This window comes from Phoca vitulina, unplaced genomic scaffold (assembly GCF_004348235.1).
Source record: "Phoca vitulina isolate PV1807 unplaced genomic scaffold, GSC_HSeal_1.0 scaffold6, whole genome shotgun sequence".
NCBI lineage: Eukaryota > Metazoa > Chordata > Mammalia > Carnivora > Phocidae > Phoca > Phoca vitulina.
The window spans coordinates 35565112-35591931 of NW_022589709.1; the positions used below are offsets into that span (position 1 = coordinate 35565112).

General features: G+C 39.1%; 1 protein-coding gene across 5 annotated transcripts in view; it reads left to right on the forward strand.

Annotated features, from left to right (window-relative positions):
• MCTP1 (multiple C2 and transmembrane domain containing 1) overlaps positions 1-26820 on the forward strand; it is a 505669-nt gene that overhangs the window by 159872 nt on the left and 318977 nt on the right. Inside the window, exon 1 of one of the 5 annotated variants that reach the window (XM_032403988.1) lies at positions 9544-9920. The exons of the other annotated variants lie outside the window; for them this stretch is intronic. Coding sequence (XP_032259879.1) covers positions 9864-9920 — 57 coding nt within the window. The 5' untranslated portion in view covers positions 9544-9863. Of the gene's footprint in view, positions 1-9543; positions 9921-26820 lie in introns of those variants that run through there. 5 annotated transcript variants of the gene reach the window in all.

Consider the following 26820-nt stretch of genomic DNA (forward strand, 5'->3'; position numbering starts at 1 on the left):
CTTCGCCTCAGGTCATGATCTCAGGGTCCTGGGATCGAGTCCCGCGTCGGGTTCCCTGCTCCTTGGGAGCCTGCTTCTCCCTCTGCCTCTCTCTCTCTCTGTCTCTAGTGAATAAATAAATAAAATCTTTAAAAAAAAAAAAAAAAATAAAATAAAATAAAAAAAATAAATAAAAGAGATCATGTGACTCCCATGATGGAAATCACACCAAAATGAAGTCCACATTCCTTTCCATTGCTTCCAAGACCCTACAGGATGAGGCTCCCCCACAGCTCTTCAATATTCTCTCCCTCAACTCTGCCCCTCTTTCACTATACTCTAGCCTTCTGTCTCTCCCACACCAGAAGATTGTTTCTATCCCAGGGACTTTGGTTGTGCCAGTCCATGTTCCCAAAACAATCTTCCCCTGGATCTTGCCACACTTGCTTCCTGATCATCATAACACACAAATGTTACCTTGTCAAAGTGACCAACCCTTTCCTGCTAGCTTAAGCTCTTCCCTCTTCCTACCTGTCATTTACTCACTATCACATTAGCCTAATTTATTTTCCTTATATTATATTTTAGTGTTTAATATTATTTATTTGTTTATAGGGTTATTTTCTGTCTTTTCTCATTTAGAAGGATGGAAATTCTGTGTCTTTATTCCAAGACAAGGGCCTCGCACAAAGTAGGTGCTCAAAAAATACTTATTAAGGACATAAGTTAAGGACATATGTTAACATCAATTATTTGTAAGAGTTGGTATTATAGACAGTTTTTTAAATCTATACTTTTTAGAATTTTCCTAATATGTAAAAATAAACATTGATTATCACTATAATCAGAGAGAAACCTTTAAAATAATGATTCCCCATCATAGTAGAAGACCCTAAGTCCTACCACATATGTGTGTTTGAACAATTATAATGCATAATGCATTTGAACACCATGAAAAAGCAAAACCATGATGGAATTATGCAAAACTACATACCAGGGGCTCCTATTAGAGCTATTTAGAACAATATTGTATGTAATATATATTTTAGAATGATACTAATATTCATTGATGGGTTGGGAAGTTTTCTGAAGATTCAACTGATTCTTTTTCTGCCCCATTCAGTATTCATGAAAAGACTTTACAATTAAAATCTTGCCCTTGATAAGAAAAGAAATTTCAGGACTTTTATGGTATTTAGTTTTTGTTCCTGAAGTTTTGCTTCCATTTATCTCCTCTAACTCTGTAAGACACTAAAAGCTTTTGTGCTTCAGCATACTGCAAGAATTAAAGCTTCTTCCATTTATGGAAACTCTTTTAAGCAGACCCATTTTCTCAAGCAGATTTTGAGACAATTCTTTGCTTTTCCCTTTTTTGCTTTTTCTTTTTTTCTTGCTTCACAAGTGTTCTCTATCTTCCTTTTCCTTACTACTCTTAAGGCTCTCAGCAAAGCAGAAGCTGAGTGGCCTATAATCACCGCTCTTGGAAGTTTACGACAGAAGCTATATTGGTTGTAAGAGGTTTATTCCTTTTGTAAATGTATAAATGTATCAAACTGAACATGCACTTAAGAATTTCATTTATGCCTGCCAGAGGATGAAAAGTTCTTTGGTGTTTTGCCTACCAATTCTTATGCGGTCATTAATACCCTCTTAAAGAAGCTGCTGAAATACTTCGAACTGTTGCTGTTGTTGTTGTTGTTCCCTATTGAACATTTCTCTTAGAAAATCACAATCTCCACAGTGGAAATACTGGATAGTTCTTGTGTGGCCCAGATGGACCACTGAGTGTTTTACATTTGTTTTGCAGAAGATGTGGCCCTTTTGAAGGAGTCTTTGCCCACAAAATCAGTGTGTGATAAATACCACTTTTCTTCACTATCTTTAAAGCAGCCTAGTTCTAACTCTCAGTCCCCATTCAAAAGTGTCTGAGGTCCCACTTTCACAGATGTGACCTGCCAACCTTCCTCTTGGAAACCCACGGAAGTCTCTTCACTGTTTCCCGTGCCTCCTTTTATTTCAAATGCACTGTCACCTCCCCAAGTCATATATCAATTAATTTCTTCAATAAATGTAAATGAAGAGAAAGTCGTTGACTTCAGGCTGCTTCTGCATTTACTTTTGTCCAAATCCAGCATAATTTACAAAGAGCAGGGACTACTACTCAATTTCTAATCAGTTGTCTTGACACAAATAGAAGACACAGGCTAAAAGAGGGTAGCCTGGAACTAGGGATCCTGCAGTCAACTTAAAAATGAGAATTCGGGACACCTTCTTTTCCCAAGGGTAGTACTATAAAGTTGACTGTGGTTTGAACCTAATTATTTTCACAATTCCCTGAGATCTCACTATTCTACAAATAAACCAATTCCTATTCACTTTGGACCTTGCTGCTCAGTCCCCTGCTCTGTGATCTTTTCCCCTAACTTTGCTGTTGTTTTCTTTGCTGTTTCAAGGTTTGGAAGATGTTCATTAAAACAAACAAAATACAAAAAAAAAAAAAAAAAATCCTCTGTATGCCAAGCACCTTAAACTCCTCGGAGGAAGTGGGTTTTATAAAAATTTAACATGAACAATAAAAAACAGTTTGCCTCGGGAAGAAGTAATCACTAAGAAGCAAAAAGAAAAAGAAAAAAGTACAAATACCAAGAATTTGTTACAGAGGGAATTTGGGAGTAGTTGCGTACTAACAGATGGAATAAAGGAATATTCAGAAGAAAATATATATTATTTTTTGTTAACAAAAAATTTGGAAATTCTCAGAAATGGTAAGAATAAATATTATATTTGGGATCCTAAGAGCAGCTTATAATTTTGTACTTTTATGTGATAAAGCAGAACTGTTTTTGGACTTAACCAAATCAGATTATTAAGGTTTAGGCAAAACAGTCCATCTTCTGCTTATAAAGAAATATGTGTCAATTTTTCACACCATATTTTCTTTGTCATAAGATGTTTTCATCAAGGATGTCTCTCGATTTATAAGTACATACTATTTTAACATTTGAAAGTGAATTCTTTAAATTTTTTCCCCTTACGCTCATTAAAGGGAAATCAGCAGTATTGTTAATTTGGTAATTCAGTTTCACAAAATTTATATGTTACAAGTCAAGATTCCAGTTTAGATCCTATTTAAGTTACAGGAACAAAACATTTTGATAATTGATTTATTCAGTAAATGTTTTTTGTGTGTGTGTTTTAAGTATTTTTATTTATTTATTTTTGAGAGAGAGAGAGGGAGAATGAGAATTAGTGGGGGGCTGAGGGAAGGGGCAAAGAGAGAAGCAGGCTCCCCGATAAGCAGGGAGAGCCCCATGCAGGACTTGATCCCAGGACTCTGGGATCATGACCTGAGCCGAAGGCAGACACTTAACCAACTGAGCCACCCAGGCACCCTATTCAGTAAATGTTTAATGCTACTATAAAGTTAAGCAATCATTCATGACCTCGGAGTAATTACAGTTTAGTGGCAGAGATCCTAATGGCAAAAAAAATAAAAATAAAAATAAAGGTGGGGGGGATTCTAGGACATAACTTGATCAGCTTTATCTTCTAGAACATTCATGGGCAATGAGGAGAAATAGAAGGCGCATGCAAGGAAAGCAGTAAGAAGGTACTTCAGTTATATATTGCTGCATAACAGACCGACCCAAGGTTAGTGGCTTAAGACAGCATCAGTCATTTATATTGTTTATCAATATGCAATTTGGGCAGGACTTGGCAAGATCAAATTGTTTCTGCTCCCTGCAACATCACTCAGTTGGGGCCTAGAAGTTCCACTTTTCAAGATGGTTTATTCAAAGTTGGTGCTGCCCATTGGCAAGGAGCTTAACTGGGGGTATAGGCCTAGTTTTTCTCCATGTGAGCCTCTCCATGGGCTGCTTGGGCTTTCTTACGGTATGGTGGCTGGATTCTAAGAGCAAGCCCTCCAGGGACCCAGCAGGATTGTGAGCCAGGTTTTATGGCCTATCTCCAGAAGTCACATAACATCATTTCTGCTATAGTCATAATTCTGTTCAACCTCCCATCATCTCTTGATGAAAGGAATGTCAGTTGCATTGCAAGAATAGCATGTGGAATAGGAAAGATTTTTTTCCCCTAGTTTTATTGAGGTTTAATTGACAAATAGAAATTATATATATTCATGGTGTACAATATGGTACTTTGATACAGGTATACATTGTGAAATGATTACCACAACCAACCTAATTAACATATCTGTCACCTCACCGTTACCACTTTTTGTGTGTGGTGAGAACATTTAGGATATCCTCGCTCAGCAGATTCCAGGTATACAACATAGTATTAACTATAGTCACCATGCTATACATTAGATCCCCAGAACTTATTCACCCTGCATAACTGAGACTGTATCCTTTAACCACCATCTCCCCCGCTCCCCACAAAACCCAACTTTCAGTGACAAGACACACATAGGTAAACTGCTGTCGACTCACCCATTTAAAATGGCGGGGGCAGGGAGCAGGAGGCATAGAGCAATCACTGGCCCACCGCAATCAAGAAATCCATCCAGGCTCATGCTGCCAGTTTCTTCATTAGGGTGTAGTCCTGCTCCTGGGAATTGTCCTTTCTGGCTCTTGCTTTCACCCTATAGGTTCTTGGCTCTGCCCTCTGAGTCAGCCTTTATACTCCACTAAGGACAAAAAAAAGCTTTATTTGCAGCCAAAGAGCCTCCTCTCTCGGCCTGTGTACTGTCTGTAGTGCTGGGGGTTCAAAGTCCACTTTTCACTCTGTACTGTCTCCAGTTTTTAAATCCAATTTGGTGGTTCCTACTCCAGAACAATTCTCTTAAAAACTTTGTGGGTTTCCTGTGAGTCCACAAACGCAAGTATACTTTTTCTCTACTTTAGAATCCCTATGAGATCCCTCAAGGTGACATTCTTATGATTCATAGAAGCCCAGTTGTTTAATGGAGAGGATTTGTAAAGCATACTCTTAAGATGCTTAGAGGGCCTTTGTGTATCTAAAAAGTTCTAGGAGCCACTGCCTTAGATTCTTCTGAACTCCTAACAAAGGATTTTATAATTCAGCTCTGGATTATTATTTGCCCTAAAGCCATTTCTCAAGTTGAGAATTGTTTACTCAATTGTTTACTTACTTAAGGAAGGAGGCACTAAAGAAAGGAGGTCTGTGGTGGGGAAGGAGCAAAGGAACAGGAAGCACGGGGTAGGGTGGCAGTGATAAATATAATTTCAAAGAAGCCCAGTTTGAGGGGGGCTGTGTTGAGAATTTTATAAGATGTAAGACTAGGGAGGCATATTGCTAGTGGAGTTAACTGTGTTTGCTTATCGGATTATATAAATTGTATTAAGCAAAGAAGGTTGGATTGTTTGGGAGAATAGATAGCTGAAAGAAAGAAAAGATTATAGGTATTTTTCCTTTTTGTTCAGTGCCATTTTATGAACTGGTTAAGTAGCATGTTCTGTCCTCCTCCAAGATGATGGTCCCTGGAAAGAGTTTATGAACTAAATCAAACAGCAGAGACTTGTAAGGGAAAAAAAACAGATCCAGGACTTAAAGAGACTACTAAATTCAGGATGGAGCTAACTTTTTAGACCCTGGCTCAGAAGGCCTAAATTGGATTGTTTAATTGGTATAGGAACCAATGAAGGTCTTTTCTCATTATTTAAATAGAAAAGTTCCCCTCACATTTACAGTATGAGTCAGAGGGTGTTATTTTTACCAAATCAATTCCTAAGTATTATTCTTAATAAAAGTCTATAATTTATGGATCTGAAAGTTCCATTTTAAGTTGAATAGAAAGCTTAGTTTAAAGTAGGAGGTATCTAGAAATAACAAGTGTTGGCGAGGATGTGGAGAAAAGGGAGCCCTCACACATTGTTGGTGGGAAAGTAAATTGGTGCAACTACTATAAAAAATAGTATGGAAGTTCCTCAAAAACTTAAAAATGAAAATATCATATGATCTAGTAATTTGACTTCTGGGTATTTACCTGAAGAAAACAGAAACACTAATTCAAAAAGATTTATACACTCCTATGTTTATTGTAGCGTTATTTACAATACCCAAGATATGGAAGCAACCTAAGTGTCCACTGATAGATGAATGGATAAAGGGGATGTGGTGTGTGTGTGTGTATGTGTGTGTGTGTGTATTTATATATAACGAAGTATTACTCAACCATAAAAAGACTGAAATCTTGCCATTTGTGACAATATAGACTAAGGGTATTATGCTAAGTGAAGTAAGTCAGACAGAGACAACTACTATATAATTTTACTTATATGTGGAATCTAAAAAACAAACAAATAAGCAAACACACAATAATAACAAAAAATGTGGAAACAGACTCATAAATATAGAGAATAAACAGGTGGTTACCAGAGGGTGGGCATGGGGGATGGACAAAATAGGCAAAAGGGATTAAGAGGTACAGATTTCTAGTTATAAAATAAATAAGTCATGAAGATGAAAAGTACAGAGTGGGGAATATAGTCAGTAATATTGTAGTAACATTGTATAGTGGCAGTAACATTATCATGGTGAATACTGAGTGATATAGAGTTATCAAATCACTGTGTGTGTTGCACACCTGAAATCAGTATTGAAACCAATATATTATATGTCAACTATACTTTAAATTAAAAATAAATAAAATTGTTAATATGATAAAAAATAAACAGACAAATAAACATATATGTAAACACGTGTGTATCTTACCATGAAAAGAGAAGTTATGTTCAGAGAGAGAATGTTGTAGAGTAATATGGAAAGCATATTCCTTTTTGTGGTGTAAAAAGTGTGTGCCTATATCACATATATGTTCATATATTCTTGGAAAATGAAGAAATCACAAAATTAAGAGCAGTCAGCTTTGGATATTGGGAAAGCAGGGACGGGAACTTTTAAACTGTGCTTCTGCTGTTCATGACCCATTGCACAGTTTCCATTTTTTTCACATTGCAAACAATTCTGCAGTGAATATTCTAGTATATCCATTGTTGTAACAGAGAGAGGGTGTGACCTAATAGCGTGGCCAGATCTAGGAGCTACGATAGCATCAGGAATCTGCCTTTCACATCTTCGACTTTGTTTTTCTCTTGATTGGCTTCATTTTTAGACAACTCACCCCAGGTGGTAGCACATATGTCAACCAACAGTTCTAGGCTTACATTCTATAAACTTCACAACCTCTTTCACGTTATCAGCAAAAGTAGAGTGTTGACTGTCAGTGGGCCAGCTAGGGTGGTGTGCCCATCCTCGACCCTACCACTGAAGTTCTGTAGATTGTATACACTGGTTGGTCAGGCCTGGGTCACATGCCCACTTCTGGGGCCAGGTCAGCATGAGGGGACAGATGGGTGACTTGCCAAATAAAAATCAGGATGATGATACCAGAAGGAGGAGACATATGTGCCAGTCAGACAAATATATCGGTGTCTCCTACAAATGTCTTATAGATAATATTTTATGTTTCTGTGAGTAGGAGATGAATAGACATCCTAATGGTATCCCGGTTTATCTTATAAGGACCAAAGTATTCTTATAAGTATCTTTCCAAATCTTAGCTAGTATAATGAAACAAGCACGTTGCTTATACTATTGTATATGAAAATAAAGCACGTTATAGGTTGAAGATCATTAACATTATGAAAAAGACGTAATTTTTCCAACTCAGGAAGTGTTATTCAATATATTTGCTGAAAGTTCAGTGATATCTTTTCTATGATAAATACCTTGTCTTTTTTTTAAGATCTTTCTCTCTTTCTTTCTTTCTTTCTTTCTTTCTTTCTTTCTTTCTTTCTTTCTTTCTTATCAGAATGAGAGAGAGAGAGAAAGAGAGCACAAGCAGGGGGAGCAGCAGGCAGAGGGAGAAGCAGGCTCCTCACTGAGCAAGGGACCTGAGCCCAAAGCAGACTCTTAACCGACTGAATCACCCAGGCGTCCCAATAAATACCTTGTCTTAGAACACTTTTTAAATATTGTATTGTTTGTCAAACTGTAGCCTAAATTCTATATTTAATTTATTTATTAAACCATGTTTATTATTATTATTTTAAAGATTTTATTTATCTGACAGAGAGAGACACAGCGAGAGCAGGAACACAAGCAGGGGGAGTGGGAGAGGGAGAACAGGCTTCCCGCAGAGCAGGGGACCTGATGCGGGGCTCGACCCCAGGGCCCTGGGATCATGACCTGAGCCAAAGGCAGACGCTTAACGACTGAGCCACCCAGGCACCCCGGACAATGTTTATTAAATTCTACTATGTACTCATCACCATGCCAGAGATTGGAGATAAAATATTGACTACAAGGTCTCTGCCCTCAGGTTTCTTATAATATGGTTAGGGACCACAGACTATAAAAAAGTAAACGAATGAATAAAGGAGAAAATTCCAGGCTGTGGTGAACTATGAGGGAAATAAAAAGCATCGTGAAATGGAAAGTAATTAGGGAAGGTTATCTCAGCTAAGGTGGTAAGGGAAGATCTCTCTGAAGAAAGAATGTTTGCACCACAAGTTGAGGATGAAGAGTGAACCCCAAACTCTAGACCTATGCTGCCAGCTACAGTAGCCACTAGCCACGTGTGGCTATTGAGCATCGATGGTCCTTAGTTTGAATTAAAATGTGCTATAAATGTAAAAGGCACATTGGATCTCTAAGATCAGTTCAAAAATTGTAAAATAATAATTTTTATGTTGATTATGTGATGAAATTGTAATATTGCAGATACGTTGGGGTAAGCAATATTAAAATTAATTTTACGTATTTCTCTTTACTTTTTTAACATGACCACTAAGAGTTTAAAATGACATATGTGGCTTATCTTATGTGTCTATTGCACAGTCCTACCCTATGTGGTTTCAATTTGCTGTAAATGACATGTGCTTTTTCATCTTTTTGTCCTTGATCATGCCAATGGCAATTGAATTTATGTAGTAGATTTTTCTTCGAGGATCTAAATCTATAATATTCATTGACTGAGGTGTATAAATATAATAATTCAATGTGTGATCAAGCCTAACACAGCTCAGAGTTAAGAGGTAGTGGGTGGTAGAGAAAGCACAGAAAATTGCCATTTACTAAAGGAGTTGTGTCATTAGTCATGTTCCTTTAGAAATGTTCACAAAACAGATAAAGGAGGGCTCTGGGTTGGAAAGGTAGGCAGAGCAAGCTTCACAGGTAATGACAGCGTGGGACAGGATTTCTGTGGGAATCAGCAACAGTGAACCACAAAGACCTATTTCCATTCGCTGCTTCGTGAAGAAGATTCTGTTGTGTTGTATAGAACTGCCATTTCTTGCATATTAAAATAGAGCTTTGTTCTACACGTTGTTTTTGAACTGATGGGAATGTTGGTGACTTTCATGCGCCTCTTTGTTGTCTCTCTGTCAGGGCGATGCTAGCAAGTTCACACACATTTAATAACGTTACATTAATTCCCTGCAGAGAGCAAGCAGAAGAGTTTTCTTTGTGCCAGGTTATTCTCATTCCCATTTGTGGCTTGTGCCACGGGGAAGAGGTTAATTACTTTAAAAATGCACGTTTGATTTACAAGCCGAAATGTTTACATTTTATAGTTTGCAAACAGTTTCGGACCCCAAATGTGATGGTTGTTATGTAATCTGACAGTTTTGTGAGGAGAAACTCTACCCTTACTGGTTTGAGAGAGAGTTGAGTCATATCCTGTGAATGTGAAGCCACGGTATTTAAGCATCACGGGTTCCTCTTACTTTCGTTCCGAGGGGCTGCAGTTCAGAGCAGTGAGTGCTCTCTGTGGAGAGGCTGTTATTGGCCCTTGGGGGTGAGCAGCCTCTCTCCTGAGGATTTGGGAAAGAGAGCCAAGTCTGAATATGCAGTTGTCTCACTGGAATGAAAGATGTTCTGTTTATTTCTAATCAACGATGCTAGACACCTGCAAGCTCAAAAGTGCCTGCAATTTGCCATTTGTTTACGATAAGGTGAGTTCCATATTTTGGTTTATTCATTGCATCGGGACAGCCTGGAATGAACGTGGCAGTTTTCATATCTGATTATGCTTCAGAAAATGCCTTCTCACAAGTATTGAAGGTGGCATTTGAGATTCTAACACAAGTCATTTTAAACTTACAGTACAATCCATTTGCGAGATACCTAATTTAATAGATTGATAGCTCCTTTGTAATAGTTTTTTTTTTATAAAAAATGCAATACTTGAGAGGCGGAAATATTTTAGTAGTTTTATATCATTTTAGTTTTTCTTTTTCTTTTTTTTTTTTTTAAGGATTAAGTAGTACCAGTCTCTTTTTTTTTTTTTCCCTTTTTGCTATTTTCTGATCTTGGTTAAAGGTGAAACATGCATAAAATTCATATGATTATGCTTCGATCTTACTCTAAATAACCATAGCTTGACAACTGTATTTCTCCACTGAAATAAAAAGTGGTATTAATAATTATTAGGAAGTTTGAAGTTGAAAAATAATGAGAGCCTTTCGCCCTTTCATATTTGGCCTCCTGTATAAGTGAAAGGCCACCATATTCATAAACTTCTGACTGATGTGTTAGCTTTAAAATGTGTATGAGTTTATCACAAGCCCACCTCCTCAGTTGCTCTTGGAGACACTCATATATAAATTAAATTATATGGATAGAAAAATCTGTGGATAGAAAAGTGAATGAGAGGTCTTTTTCAAATTCTTTAAGCTTGCTGCTGAGAGGTTGGGGTGAATGACAGGAATGCTGTCTTGGTTTTTTATTGATTAAAGAAATGACATCAAATCAGAACTAATGCTGGTACCTGGTGTCACATAACTTTGGACGTTCATATTTAAAGCCTATGAATTCTTTTGAGGTAGAAAAGGTTAATTTGATTTTGAGCTGTGAATAGCTGTGAATTTGTAAGATATTAATGAATCGAGGGGTTTTTGTATGTTTAATGACAGTTGGCATTAGACTACTTTCTTCTTGTTCGACCCACTGTCATGCTTATAGATTGTTTCATTTCTATTCAAAATTACACTCATTACAAAACTGCTTAATTCTAACTACGATGTAGAAATTACTTTTTGTTAGGTATATATTGAATAATTTGTTTCCACAAAGGTCAGGAGGTCAATGAGCTAATGGAATGCATGTAGTTTTCCTCTTCTTTGAAGGGGAAATTAAAATTAGTCCAAATTCCAGGGGCGCCTGGGTGGCTCAGTTGGTTAAGTGTCTGCCTTCAGGTCAGGTCATGATCCCGGGGTTCTGGGATTGAGTCCTGAATCCTTGGGCTCCCTGCTCAGTGGGGAGCCTGGTTCTCCCTCTCCCTCTGTTCATCCCCCACCCCTGCTCGTGCTCTCTCTCAAATAAATAAATAAAATCTTAAATAAATAAATAAAATTAGTCCAATTTCCACACATCTTTGAAGGCAGTATTCCAAATTGAGAAAATAAAGAACTTTAGGGAAAATGACTTAGCACTGTGAGAGCCTTTGGGAACTTGCATAGTGAAAAGGCACATATCCCAAAAGATTAAAATCCAAACTATTATAACAACGAATCATGGAACACTATATCTAAAACTAATGATGTAATGTATGGGGATTAACATAACAATAAAAAAATTAAAAAAAAATCCAAACTATTATAAATAGAATATTCTGATACCAAATCTGTATCAAACTCTACCTTTTTTTTGGTCTGGGCAGAAAGGGAGCTATTCTGGTTGGTTAGGAATTCTGCTTGAGAATTTTTCCTTATACTGTACGTGAATTACTACATGTCAACAGAAAGAATAGAATGCATCTACTTCAAGACAGAAACATGTGTTATGACACTTTCCATAGTTTCAGATTCTTAAATATGGATTATAATGGCCACACAAACTGTTGTTATGAATTAAAACTCAGACCGACAAAATGTTGTGAAATGAAGTCTTTACAGTCTGCTCTGTTTCGAATATGGACTTAGTCATTTACGACATTGTACAGCCAGCTGGTAATTACCTGGTTAGGTAATTGAGACACCTTGTTTCCCTTCCTTCCTTGCTGTGGTCCCCATTCTTTGGCTATATTCTTTACACTTCAAGAAGGGGTGTGGGAAATGCATGGAGAGAGAGAAGGAAAGAGAGCAAACACACATAGTGTACTATTTCTATTTCTCACCTCTCTCTCAAAATGGTTTTGATGAGGAAAGAGGTCACGTAGATAGCTAAAACGAGTCTTTCGATAACCTGTGGATCTTAGTTACTCAGGAAATCCCTTGACCTGTGAAATGAAGAATAACTGGGAGCTTGCTTGAGAAAACCTTTTTGGCCTTACAGGATTGCTTGCAAAGACGAAATAATTTCACACCTGTTGCTGTATTTTATTAACTGTAAAGTGTGAGACATATTTTTGAGAATTTTGTTTCTTTGTCTTCCTATAGTAAAGGGGCTGACAAGACATCAGAGATACTCAGAATTCCACTCTGGATTCAGAATATTTCTTTTCAGTAATAAAAGGCTCCATTTTCTCCTCTTTGTAAACTATTTTACTGGTTAATTTCCAATTTATATAAAAATATTTTGCAAGGATGAGCTCCAGAAATAAAAGCCCAAAATCCAATTTTACCTCAGTCCTAGTGCTCCTTTAAAATTTCAAATACCTCAAGGAAAATCGTCCTCACTCCAAAGATATTTATCAAGTGGCAACTAAATTTAATTTTCAACCTAAAGCAACATTATGTCCCTCAACTGAGGACTGCATCCGCAGAAGCACAAAGCATGACATTTTTCCTTTGTTTTTAAAGATTTTTCTTTTGGGGCGCCTGGGTGGCTCAGTCGTTAAGCGTCTGCCTTCGGCTCAGGTCATGATCCCAGGGTCCTGGGATCGAGCCCCGCATCGGGCTCCCTGCTCCGCGGGAAGCCTGTTTCTCCCTCTCCCTCTCCCCCTGCTTGTGATCCTGCTCTCACTGTGTCTCTCTGTCAAATAAATAAAATCTTTAAAAAAAAAAAAAAAATAAAATAAAGATTTTTCTTTTAAGTAAGGCTTTGACAGTTTCAAAACAATTTTTTATAGAGTACTTATTCTGACTCCTGAAAACTAAATCTTTCTGGAAGATGCTTTAGATCCTATTGTCTCTAGTGAATCTTGCTGGATATCAAAAGTAACACACTTGCTGGGAAAAAGAAGCAGTGCTAACTCTTCCACCTACCTCTGAAAATCAGTTTTGAGGATCAAATGAGACTGTTGTTGTGAGAGGGCTGGTAAACTCCACAGAGCTTACAAATAACACTATCACAAAGTAAAATATACAAAATTATGTATTTGGAACAGAACTTGATGTCATCTTACAAATTCTCATTTCACAAAGAAGGGAATTAAGAGCCACTAGAGTTAAAATGCTGCTTTGCTTCACTCAAGCTAGTATCTGAGTCAAGACTAAAGCCTGGGTCTTTCTGTCTGCTCAGTTAGCTAGAAATTGATCAGAAGACTAGCTGTTTCTTGAGTTTCACTATTAGGGGTTTTTTAAAAAAATAAATAATATTTTTCAAATATTGATGAACATCTTTATTGGAAGCTATATCCCTGGAGAATATTTTGCAGAAGACATATGGCCTTGTGTATAGGTTTCGTGGGCTGAGGATTCTCTGTTGGATCTAGTTTAATGGAGCATGAAGTTTCGGAATGATTATCTAACTATAACATCTGACCCTTGCAATCTCTTAGTTTCTGCCAAAGTGTCCAAGTCTGTGTACTCATAAAAAGTACACATATGTAATGGATAGGGGTAGATTTTGTAGCTTTTAAAATTGTAGGTAGTATGGTAGATGGTGTTGATATGTTTGTTGAAAGTGGTTAGCAAAAAGAGATTTCTCCGGATGCTTACCCTTAAAAAGAGATTAGGAAAATTTAAACAGCCAATAAGACTTGCAACGATTTCTGTTAGAATTGATCTGGCTGTTTTACATTTATGAAACTCTTTTCTTTATCAGGGACATGAGATGGGAGAAAGATGACTTTTCAAATTACAAAAGTTAATGACATATATCTTACTATAGCCAGGAACACAATGAGTTTATAAAGAAAATTTTTCTTTAAAACCTCTTAGTATTAAGATTGAAAGACCTATTAATTAAAAATTTTGTTTTGTTGGTGGTATTAATAAAAGTTATTTTTTACCCCAAAGAACCAACACATGATCATCATTTCTTTTAGGAAAAGTGTAACTTATATGAAAGGTGCATGCTATCTGCATATCTTATACTCCAACTTACAGCTTCAGTAAATAAGTGAAATTTATCATCATGCTATCTTATGAACAAATCCTAGCCCTGCTTGGAATAAAGTTCACTGCTTACTTTGATTCCTAGAACTATATGAATCTGCTATATAGCTATTAGGAAATAAAGGAAAAGAGATGAGCTAAAGAGGTAAGGGTCTTTAAAAACTTTAAAAAGAAATGCAAGGTGATGGTGTGTGGTTTAAGGGACAGAGCCCTCGGCACGAGGAGTGTAGTGGCAGGAATCAATGCTTCTTTGTGATATTGACCCCTCCCATGGTTTTGGAGGTAACAGTCTTCTTTTGGTTTTGTTTTTCTGTCTGCAAAGCTCAGGAAACACAAGAAAGCCAGACAATCATTCCACATACCCTATAGGTGCTTGGTAAATATTGATTAATGATCCTGTGAACATCAAAGTGAGTGAAACACTTTGAACTCATTTGAAGAGTCTATGATGTGCCATTGGTATAAGTGCCAAGGTTTATAAAACATCCCCTTAGGAGAAGCCCAAGGAAGAAAGCTTTGGAGTTGGTTTGTTGGGTTTTAGTTCCATATTAATTGAGAAAAGATGCTCAAATTAGTCACTTGATCTTCCTTTGCTTGAGTCATTTCACTAGTAGAATGGGATTAGTAGTATTTATTCATGGCAATTTATAGCATCCCCAAAAGTAATAAATCAAGTTCTATATTCCTCACTCCACAAGTGATTTTGTCCAAGATGAAAATAACAGTAATGGCTAACATTTAATTCAGGCTATATAATACCTTTTTATGAACTATCTAAATTAATTTCTTAAAACCACCTTATGAAATTTGGACACTATTATTATTCCCATTCTCCATCTATTAAAGATAGAGAAACTGAAGTATTTAAAGTGATTCATCCCTGACATCATACAAATGGTTGTAGAAGGACCAGAATTGAACCAAGGCTGTCAGGCTTCAGAGCCACATTACTTGACTACATTTTAGGCTACCTCCAGTTAGAATCCCTTGATCCCAGTAATAGGAAGTGACTGTTATAAAGTGCCACAGAGAGGAAAAGAAATCTTTTTAACGTTAATGCACTTAATCATTTTGATGACTCCAGCATTCTCATTCTTAGTGAAACCCAGACCTTTTGAACCAGAAATATATTAAATTTACTCAGGAATTCATGTAAGATGAGGCTAGTAATAATGCAAAATGTGTCTGGAATGAGTAGACATAATGGAGAGTTCTCCTGGGTGATCCTAGTCTTGGGCAATATGAAAAGATTCCCTTTTTTTTGAGGTGTGGGGGGAGACAGCTTTCAATGTACACATAATCAACTTATACAGTCCCAGAAAAGCTTGTGGAAATTTTTGTGTTTTGAGGGAAGATTCATGTCATGTCTCCTTTTCTCTGTACACTCCGTAATCATTTCCTTAGGGAAGGTATTATTTGGGGAAGGAGCACATTGAATGAATAGTAGAAGGAGTTTAGGTCTATTGTGCAACTAGGTACATTTTGATCTGCTTTCTCCAGACTCCACAAGTTATGCTTGAAATTCTTGGGTGGTTTTCAAACCTTCATGTTTCTTTAAGTTTTGTAAACAAGGACTTTCTTCACAATGTTGTGTACCCTTAGTACTAGTATGATGACTAGTACATAGTAGACTGTCAGTAAGGCTTTCTTGCAAGTTAGTTGGATGGATGGATGGATGGATGGATGGATGGATGGATGGATGGATGGATGGTAGGGATGAAATGGGACTTCTCCAGATCTGCTCTGAGTCATGACTCATGTAGCTGAGACTGGATTGGGACCAGACTACCACTGTGCATGTGGACACAAGGGAATGAGTTTACCCCGATTAATCTCATACTTTATCATCTGATAATTTTCAACATGGAACTGGTATAGCCATAATTCATTTCTTGCCACAAGCTTTTCTCACTGTTTCATATTAGAGTTTCTTTAATTACACATAGGAAGCATCATTGCTTTACTCCCTTCCTTCGAAAGCTAAATGAATGCAGATATATACATATACAGAGAGAAATTAGATAAAATCAAAAGATCAAAATAATTTTAATTCCTAAATTAATGGGTATTGTCAAAGTTTGACTATCTTAGGATTTATTGTGAAAAATAAAATGCAGAAGAAACAATTGAGGCAGAGTATTGAAGAAGAGAAAGGTATTTAAAAAATCATTTTAAAATGCTTATTTTCCTATTTCTTTCGATCTTAGAAGAGAAGCTTTGTTTTTCCCACAAAATTTCATTAAAGAGCTCAAACTAAGAAGTCTGGGAACCAAAATTTATTTGGTATCACCAGTCACTTGTGAGGGATGTTTTCCAAAATGAGGATAGTGACTAAGGAGTTGGGTTAGGGAATACTGCAGATTTCGAGAGAGGGTATTAAGGTGGTTATTGTTTCAAGTTTTCCAAGGGGGAAAAACACAGAGAAAACTTTCCTGTAAAAACATTTGATCAAATGCAAAATATATACAAATTTTAGACAATGGGAACAACTCTATTGGGAAAATTACACATTTGGCCTTGGCCCAAAGCAATCATTAAAAATGAAACACACACACACACACACACACACACACAAATCCCAGTCTGCACAAAAAAGTCATTGGCTGGATTTTCTTTTTCCTGGTCCTAAACACAGCAGCATATGTTCACTATTTGAGGAAATTCTATTCCTTGGTGTACAGGTGCCTTGTGTTACTTGAAATGCATTTGATCCCTATGACTCACGGTTACTGGTGGTGATTTTCCTACCTTAGAAATAGCATGTTCCAAGTCAACAGTCAATGGAGAGCATTACCTTGACCACAGCTGACCTGAATTCTACCCCATACAGTCTGGGCTTCAGTTTTAACATCCCTCAAATGAGGGATCCTCTAGCCTTCTCTTGTTTCCCAAAGACTAGGAATTATTTTTGGAGAGGATTCTTTTCTTTCTTTTTCATTTTCAAGTCAGTGGTTGCTTTTTATTTTCGAATCAATTCTGAAACAATTACTTCCAACTTTATCTAGCCAAAGTGGCTGAAAAACTTCTGCTAAGTTCATGCCTAGAGTTTGAGAAATGTTCATGCTATAAATAGATATATGGATGGAGAGATAAATGAATTAATGTCTCATGGTGACTGTGTACTCCGTATGTGTAAATTGCTACAAAAAATCATGAATACAACAGACATAAGAAGATTTGTAGCTTTATTACCTCTTTTAAATATTCGGTAAATTACACAATATATTAATGTTCAAAAAGTTTTTGAAAAGTACATTGCAATTCCAAAAGTATGCAGATTACTACCAGGACGCCACTGATGTCGACACGAATATGACTTCTTATAGTTATTTTTAGGAGAAGGAATTAAGGTGATCATTGTTCCAAGCTTTCCCAGGGAGAAAAGAACAGAAAATTTTCCTGTACAAATACTTGATCACACACAACTTTTAGGGTCAAAATATGCAAATTGTAGACAGTGGAAACAAACCTATTGGAAAAGCAGTTCTGTTCTTTGGCTCCTACATGGCAGGTGCTTTACAACAAAGGGCAGAATCCCCATTTGGATGTTTTTTATATATCAGGCACTAATATGTATATTTTTTCCAGAAATCGACTAAAGTCTGAAAACTGTATTTGGTGCTTAAAAATCCTTTTCTCATCATATCTTGAACTCTTCCACTACATCTATTATTTTTGTATGTTTTCATAAAAGATTACTATTATATTTTTCTATTCTAATTATATCTTTTAAACAACACATAAGGAGAAAGTTAATTAAAAACTGAACATCAGTTTCATTTAAAAAGTATAGGTGAGTCAAAGTAGTTCAAAGTATTATACCACCTGTAAAATTTCCACAATTCCTCCCTTTATCCGAGCAACACTATATTCATATTCACAAAATTTTGTAATTGAAAGGTGCCTTAGAGATCAACTAGCTCAACTCTCTCTTTTTGCAAATGAAAAATACTCTGGCACAGGCAAGTTAAATGACTTTTTCAAGGTAATATACATTCAGCTCCTGACAGCCAAGCTGGGCACGGGGTTCCTAACACACAACTCTGCGATCTTTTTACTTCATGAGTCAATGAGAGCATCATGATCTGAATTTAGTATTCAAATAGCACAATGGATTTGTGCCTCTTATTAAAATGTTAGTTGTGCACAGCAGAAGTCAATTTAAATTTGGCCTAATTTCCTTTTGACCACTAAGCAGTTTTTTGGGGGCCATATTTTTTTTGGAAGGGCATATTTTAAGCACAGAGGCCACACAGAAGCTTTTCCTGACACCTGAGAGTTTCTCTCTACTCACTTGGCATTGCAGATGCACTTGTAATTATGGGGATAGGTGCACATTTAAGCACCTGTGCGCATCTAAGTTGTACTTTCCCACACCCTCCAGTGTTCCAGATCTTCAAAATGAATGCCTGCGTCAAACTGACAGAAAACTTCATAAATGCAAATTATTGTGTTAGTAAACAACATACATATTTACTTGAATCGTTTTACCAAATAAGTGGCAACAATCACTAAACAATGCTCTGTCCTAATTTCTACACTTTTGTCGTTAAAGTGAGTAGGCATTGGACGTCCCAGCCTCATTGCCTCTCTCTTGGTGGTTGCTGGGGAGCTTCGAGGCCACACGCAGGCAGCAGCGCTCAGGTGGGAGGCCCCTTTAGAAAATAGCCCAGATGCAGGCCGTGCCAGGTAATATGGGCTGACCTCCTTCTTTTTGGATAAGAACCAGAACAACTGTGTCTCATTTGGCTTCTCATTTGCAACTGCAGTGAGGAATGAGGAAGGCCGATTTTTTTTCCAGAGTATTCTTTGGAATGCTAGCTCTATGAAAATGACATTCTGTAATCAAATAACTTCGGGAAATGTGATATATTGTGTCCTCTTTTTGCATATTCACACTGGAGGCAAAAGACAAGCACTTTAAATGCTTTAAAAGGGGGATTTGTTTAATATGCTCTAACCTGGTATTTCTCAAACAAGCCCATTTTTAAAATATTACCTACTCCTATCGTGGAACACTCTGGAGAAATACAGATGAAACATTCCCCTCAGTGACTGAATGTCCTAAAAAGAGGGTCAATTGGGACATATGAATTTGCTGTTCCCTTGGGGTCTCTGTCTCTACAAGTCCATACCGTGAGCTCACTACTGGTATAACAAGTGTTTAAACAACAGTACTGCATAGTTATATTCTGTGTCTGTGTATACATACATACACATATTACTGTGTTTGTCTAAAGCAAACTGCTTACTTCATGAGTTATTTAAGGAATTTTTAAGAGTAATTTTGACTTTGAGATTTTTACCTTATTGAATGATGTCAGAACCATCTAAAATACTGTATTTCTGAACTGGTATGTTTAAGAAACAATAGAAGCTCAAGGCAGGGAGTGATGAAACTTCTGAAGCAGGAAGTGTGGATGATTTCACAGGAATGCTCCTTAAGCTGGATCTAGAAGGATGGGTTGTCATTTTCCCGGTGGATAAGAGCACAGGCACAGAGGCATGGCTCAGCATACCAGTTTAGGAACCTGGTTTAAAAGAACAAAAAACAGTATTTTTGGAGTCTAAGGTGGATAGAGGGGAATGGCTGATGAGGCAGGTTGAAGCAAGTCAGTTCATAAAGGTCTTTCAATGCCATGTTACAGAGCTTGGCCTTCACCTGAGAGGGCAGTGATTTTTCAATTGGATGGTGCATCAGATTCACCAGGAACCTTTTCCAAACTATGTGTACCCGGGCCCTATGCCCAAGTGATTCTGATTGATGAAGTTGTGGGTAGAGCTTAAGAATGTAAATCTGAAAGAAAAGCAAAGCTGGTGGCATCACAATTTCGGACTTCCAGCTCTATTACAAAGCTGTCATCATCAAGACAGTATGGTACTGGCACAAAAACAGGCACATAGATCAATGGAACAGAGTAGAGACCCTGGAAATGGACCCTCAACTCTATGGTCAACTAATCTTCGACAAAGCAGGAAAGAATGTCCAATGGAAAAAAGACAGTCTCTTCAACAAATGGTGTTGGGAAAATTGGACAGCCACATGCAGAAGAATGAAACTGCACCATTTCCTTATACCACACACAAAAATAGACTCCAAATGGTTGACAGACCTCAATGTGAGACAGGAGTCCACCAAAATCCTAAAGGAGAACACAGGCAGCAACTTCTTCGACCTCAGCTGCAGCAACTTCTTCCTAGAAACATCACCAAAGGCAAGGGAAGCAAGGGCAAAAATGAACTATTGGGACTTCATCAAGATAAAAAGCTTTTGCACAGCAAAAGAAACAGTCAACAAAACCAAAAGACAACCAACAGAATGGGAGAAGATATTTGCAAATGACATATCAGATAAAGGGCTAGTATCCAAAATCTATAAAGAACTTATCAAACTCAACACCCAAAGAACAAAGAATCCAATCAAGAAATGGGCAGAAGACATGAACAGACATTTTTCCAAAGAAGACATCCAAATGGCCAACAGACACATGAAAAAGTGCTCAACATTGCTCGGCATCAGGGAAGTCCAAATCAAAATCTCAATGAGATACCACCTCACACCAGTCAGAATGGCTAAAATTAACAAGTCAGGAAATGACAGATGTTGGCGGGGATGCGGAGAAAGGGGAACCCTCCTACACTGTTGGTGGGAATGCAAGCTGGGGCAGCCACTCTGGAAAACAGTATGGAGGTTCCTCAAAAAGTTGAAAATAGAGCTACTGTACGATCCAGTAATTGCACTACTGGGTATTTACCCCAAAGATACAAATGTAGGGATCCGAAGGGGTACGTGCACCCCGATGTTTATAGCAGCAATGTCTACAATAGCCAAACTGTGGAAAGAGCCAAGATGTCCATCGATAGATGAATGGATAAAGAAGATGTGGTATATATCTACAATGGAATATTATGCAGCCATCAAAAGGAATGAGATCTTGCCATTTGCAATGACGTGGATGGAACTGGAGGGTATTATGCTGAGCGAAATAAGTCAGACAGAGAAAGACATGTATCATATGACCTCGCTGATATGAGGAATTCTTAATCTCAGGAAACAAACTGAGGGTTGCTGGAGTTGGGGGTGTGGTGGGAGGGATGGGGTGACTGGGTGATAGACACTGGGGAGGGTAAGTGCTCTGGTAAGCACTGTGAATTGTGCAAGACTGTTGAATGTCAGATCTGTACCTCTGAAACAAATAATGCAATATATGTTAAGAAAAAAAAGAAGGCACGCCTGGGTGGCTCAGTCGGTTGGGCGGCTGCCTTCGGCCCAGGTCATGGTCCCGGGGTTCTGGGATCGAGTTCCGCGTCGGGCTCCTTGCTCAGCGGGGAGCCTGCTTCTCCCTCTCTCTCCCTCTGCTTGTGCTCTCTCTGTCAAATAAATAGAATCTAAAAAAAAAAAAAAAGAAAAAAGAAAAAAAAGAAGATAGCAGGAGGGGAAGAATGAAGGGGGGAAATCGGAGGGGGAGACGAACCATGAGAGACGATGGACTCTGAAAAACAAACTGAGGGTTCTAGAGGGGAGGGGGGTGGGAGGATGGGTTGGCCTGGTGATGGGTATTAAAGAGGGCACATTCTGCATGGAGCACTGGGTGTTATGCACAAACAATGAATCATGGAACACTACATCTAAAACTAATGATGTAATGTATGGTGATTAACATAACAATAAAAAATTAAAAAAAAAAATGTAAATCTGGTGAAAAGCACCCAAGTGATTGCAATGTTCACTCCAAGCGAAGCAAATTTGAGGCAGCAAAAAAGTGTTTCAAGGAGGGAAGTATTGTAATTGGAATTTTGAAGGCTTTGAGGAGGAAGGTTTGAGAGGAATGATTTCAAAGTCAGGGAAACCCATTTGAAGGCTCTTACATCAGTCTGGACAAAAAACAACTAGGGAAACAAAGGCAGTAATATGGGAGTGGAATGGAGAGGATGGGTGCCCCAGATTGGGTGTAGATCTGCTCTGTCTGGTGTTAGGTGGCTGACCATAAGGGTGAGTGAGAAGATGTGTCTAGGTTTCTGGCTTGCTGATGCCGACAGTCATGGCAGGAGATGCTGAAGGGTTGCACATGAGCTCCTGTTCATTCTTCACTCTTCCTCTTTTACCTCCAGCTTTGCTACCTTGTGTCATGTCTAGCGTGCTCCCAACTCATTGCACTGACAGCTTCTTCCCTAACTTTGCAGTCATCAGACATTCTATGCCACTGAGCACCTCCCCGTTGAGAAAACACCAGAGAGACCGTGATCTACTGGCAGAGCTGTCCTAGGACCAAGAGGGCACCTGGGAAAACCTTCTGAGTATGAGAATAACCATTTGGGGAGACAGAGGTGGATGAAGTATGTTTCGGAGAACTCACAGAATACCCTGCCCTGTGAATCTAGTTAGGGCTGCCGTCAGCCACTTCCCCACTCTATACTCAGGGAGGTTGAGGAGGCAGGGCAGTCGGGAGGTGTGAGAGAATAATAATCACAAAATGTAGCCATGAATGGATGCCCTCAGTCCTGAGTCAAAGGCTCCCAACCAAGCCTAAGCAGCAGAGGGAAGTCGAGCCAGGAGTCTGGATGAAGAGAAAATAGATGAGGTGAAGAAGCTGAAATTCTGCTGAGTAACCCAAAATACCAAAAATAACTTTGGCAAGAGCCACAATTCGGGCTTGGCCCTTCTCTGCCAAGGCTAGGAGAGAATTAAGAGCCCCCCTTGCGTGGGGCTTGGGGAACTCCTTAAAAAGGATGATGGCCCAGCTGTACAGCATGGCTGGGCATGATCAAAGAAGGCCTTGTGAACTGTGGCATGACCATGGGGCAGTGGGACAAGCTATAATACTGAGGGGCAGAAAGGGCAGGGGAACAGGACTTGAGGAAGAGTCTCTCAGTACATTCCATGAAAACAACTGGAGCTAGAAGACCTGGGTTCAAATCCAGACCCCACCACATACAACATGACCTTGAGAACATTATTTGGCATCTCTGGTTTTCCTGCTCCTAAAAAGAGAATGAAAGTACCTTCTTTGGAGCTAGTTAATATAGGTCAGGTGTGGACTGTAACGTGGACCCCCTCGTGCTGCCAATATTCCCACCTCATCAGGGCCCAGGCCCTTTCAAGTTCTTATAATACAAGCATATTCTCGTCTAGTGGTCTGTGGAGCAATCAATTCAGATGAGACCGTCTTGGGCAGAAATTGAAAAAGGCTCTGCTATGCAGGGTAAATTTAACAGTAGAGTGATTGATGGGACTCTTGTTCACATTTCCTCAGCCTTAGATAATTTGTTGTGTACAGGATTTATCCAACTAGGATTAGGAAGATGGGATTTAATGTACTGCAGAGCTGGTCAAATGCTTCTTGATATGGTTTTACCTGAACACAAGAGCAACTTGATAAACTCTGTTCTCTCTGTGGGAATGGGAATGGAGTCCATTGGTACCTCTAGAACCAAATGCTTAGTATCAACATGCCAACCCCCCCTGACTGTTCCCCGCAACCTGCACACACACAGGAGAACCTTAATGAATACTTTCACATTAGTGTCGCTGAGAAGTCCCATAGTAAAGAAACCTGTGTATCAGTTAAACACGTTTACTCTAAAGAAAGCCTTATTTTTCTCATGGACCTATTGAAATCTCTCTTAACAGTTTTCCTAACAGAAATAGTGTAAGTGAGTAGAGTAGATGGACTCCCACAAGTGCATATTTCTGTCTATTCTTTTTTCTTGGAAGTCCAACAGAGAAGTAAAATAATAAAATTCATCTCTCATATAATTCCCAGTTTTTAGTAAAAACCTAGTCAATGTTAAATTTTGAATTTTATTTAAAACAATCTCAGGATGTCTGGGTGGCTCAGTGGGTTAAATGTCTCCCTTCAGCTCAGGTCATGATCTCAGGGTCCTGGGATCAAGTTCCGCATCAGGCTCCTTGCTCAGCGGGGAGCCTGCTTCTCCCTCTGCCTGCCGTTCCCCCTGCTTGTGCTCTCTCTCTCTCTCTCTCTGACAAGTAAATAAATAAAATCTTTAAAAAAAAAAACCAATCTCATTTACATGAAGATGAATGTCATTCTGACTCTTAGATACATTAGTCCATGCAGTGGCCACAAGTCCATAGAGGGAAACTTTGAACCCACGAGGGCCTCTGGAGCTCACATGCAAGTCACTAGGTGCTTCCGTGCATTCCTTTCCAGGTAGTCAAAGGTGCAAAAATCTTTTCTGAGAGCCTGTGTGCCAGAAACTGTGGGGACACATTTCGCAGAGAAAATGGAACAATGTATGCTAACAAGGAGCTTTAATCACTCTCATGAATAGCAAATTATAAGCTGTGCTGAGTGACATGAGACGAGGAAGAAGGTAATCGAGAGTCTAATGGGGAAAGTTAGTTTAGATAATGGGCTCAAGGAAGTCTACTCTGACAATGTGACTTTTAAGCTGAGACTAGTGAGATGTAGAGTTAATTTTGGTGTCCCCGTTGTGTGAAAGTTTGTGAGGATTAGGGAAAACATATGTCAAGTACCCAGCATAGTATTTGGCGCCATAGTTATTCAGAAGCTTCAGACCGATCCTGTTTCCTGAGCTCTGACCATGCAGCCAGAGGGCCTTAGCGGCCAGCTGCTGTGCTGCCTATGCGGCCTTCGGCCCTGGGTTTGGCCAGTCGTTGGTAAGCCCTGGGTTTGCTGTGCACCCAGCTTGGCCCACAGCCTTTCTGGCCTTTACTTCCACCGAGCATGTTCTGTGTCTGAATTCCACACAGATCTGCTTTGTTCAGCATTTCTCTGCAGAGTCGAGCACCCTTCCCTCCCTTACTCCGTGTTCCAGTCCATTCAGCTTTTCTCTGATTCCCTGCCTTCTCTCCTTGGAAGTAGGGCCTTCTCCTGGAACCCCAACCCTATGGAACTTCCCTGAACTAGGACATTACCATCTTCCCAGTGAGAGAGGTCAGCCTCTTGCCCTCCATCCCCTCAAACCACCTTACCTGGATCACAGCCCTTCAATACAGTCCATCGTTCAGATCGGAATGAGCTTTATTTGCCCCTTAGACTTTGTGGTTCCTCCTTGTGCATCATTCCTGCCGGGGGTGGGGGGTGGGGGTGGGGAGCGTCATCTAATGCTGCATGAATTCACAGGCTGCATGAAGCCACCGCCAGCTGCCCTTGAGGACCCTGCCTTGAAAATAGAGTCTCGTGCAGTTGGTAAAGACCCAGAGTGTTGCTTCCTGGGCCATGGCAATCTGGGTCAACTCCCACCGCAGAGGAACCAACCAGTCGCAGGGCTTAGGGCTTAGATTGGATCATCCCATACTGGGCTTTCCTGGGGAGAATGAAACCATCACCTGCAGTGGGCTGGAAATGGCTCTGTTTGAGTTAGTTGTCAGAGGATCCCAGCGTAATTATGAGACAACCAGAGTTACTGTGGATGCTGGGGGGTTTGGAGCTCCCTGTAGGTATTCCCCAATCTGTACTTAGGATTGGAGTAGGCCCCAGCCCCTCCCCAGCAGAGAGGAAGGGAACTAGAGGAGAGGGAGCGGGCTTTGTGGTCAGCAGGCAGCAGAGAGCGGGGGCGCCTCCATCAGATTGCTCCAGCACCATCCCCCTCTCAGGGAAGAAGCAGAGCTGGGATTCAGGGTGTCATGTTGTGAGAGCAGAGCTGGCTCACGACTGCAGCCGAGTAGACCTTTCACAGATCTGGTGTTGGCAGATGTGTAAGAAGAGAGCTTAGGTGCCAATCAGACAGTGCCTTGACAGGTGTGAAAATGACAAACGCCACCACGAAGCACAGGAAGACAGTTCTCTCCTCTCTCTGTGGTTTATAAGGTTCTGTCATGGAAGACCACAGAAAGCCAGTGAAAACTGTGATCTGCAACATTAGTGCATAAGAATGCTTAGACTGTGAGGACTTTAAAATGATTTTATGGTCACTGTGATCGCTGTTCTCGTTCACTGACGTAACAGTAATATAGCAGAGTTCTTGCTGTTGCATGAATACCTCCCATCACATCACCCCTTTCTTTCTGAGCGATCCCAGTGGGCGATGACATAGGACACATTTGAGAGAAAATAGGTGACTATACAAAAGAAAAGTGCATTTCTTTGGCTGTCAAAATTAGCTATGAAAATTAAGACTGAGAACATCTGTTTTAATTATGTATGTAGCACAGACTGTTCTGTTGTTTCACAGTTTCTCTCGGGGGGAAAAAAGGAAAAAAAAAAAAGAAAAGTTACCTGCTAGTCTCTCATGATCTCCTAAGTCTAATTTGCTTTTAGCTATAAAATGCTACTATTGATATTAAATCATGTTCCGACATGCAAATATTATGTAAAATTTTTATAATTCTTGTTGTAGAGCCTGCATTAGGTAAGATTGGAGAGGACAGACCAAAAACAGTCAACATAAATTTCTGCATAGGAATGACTGCCAAAGTACGTTAGTGCAGTGTGTAATTAGGCATAGGAACTTTATTTTTTGACCCAGTTTTGAAAACCATAATAATGCAAACTGACACCCAGAAAGCTGCTGGGAACAGCAAAGGAAATGGAAGTGCACTAAGTAAAAAACAGATTCCAGCTGATCGGCCAGTTGAAGGTTTGAAATATTTACCACTCACCAAGTGTCCCCAGAGTGCTGGATGCTATAGGAGATTAACCCGTAAATC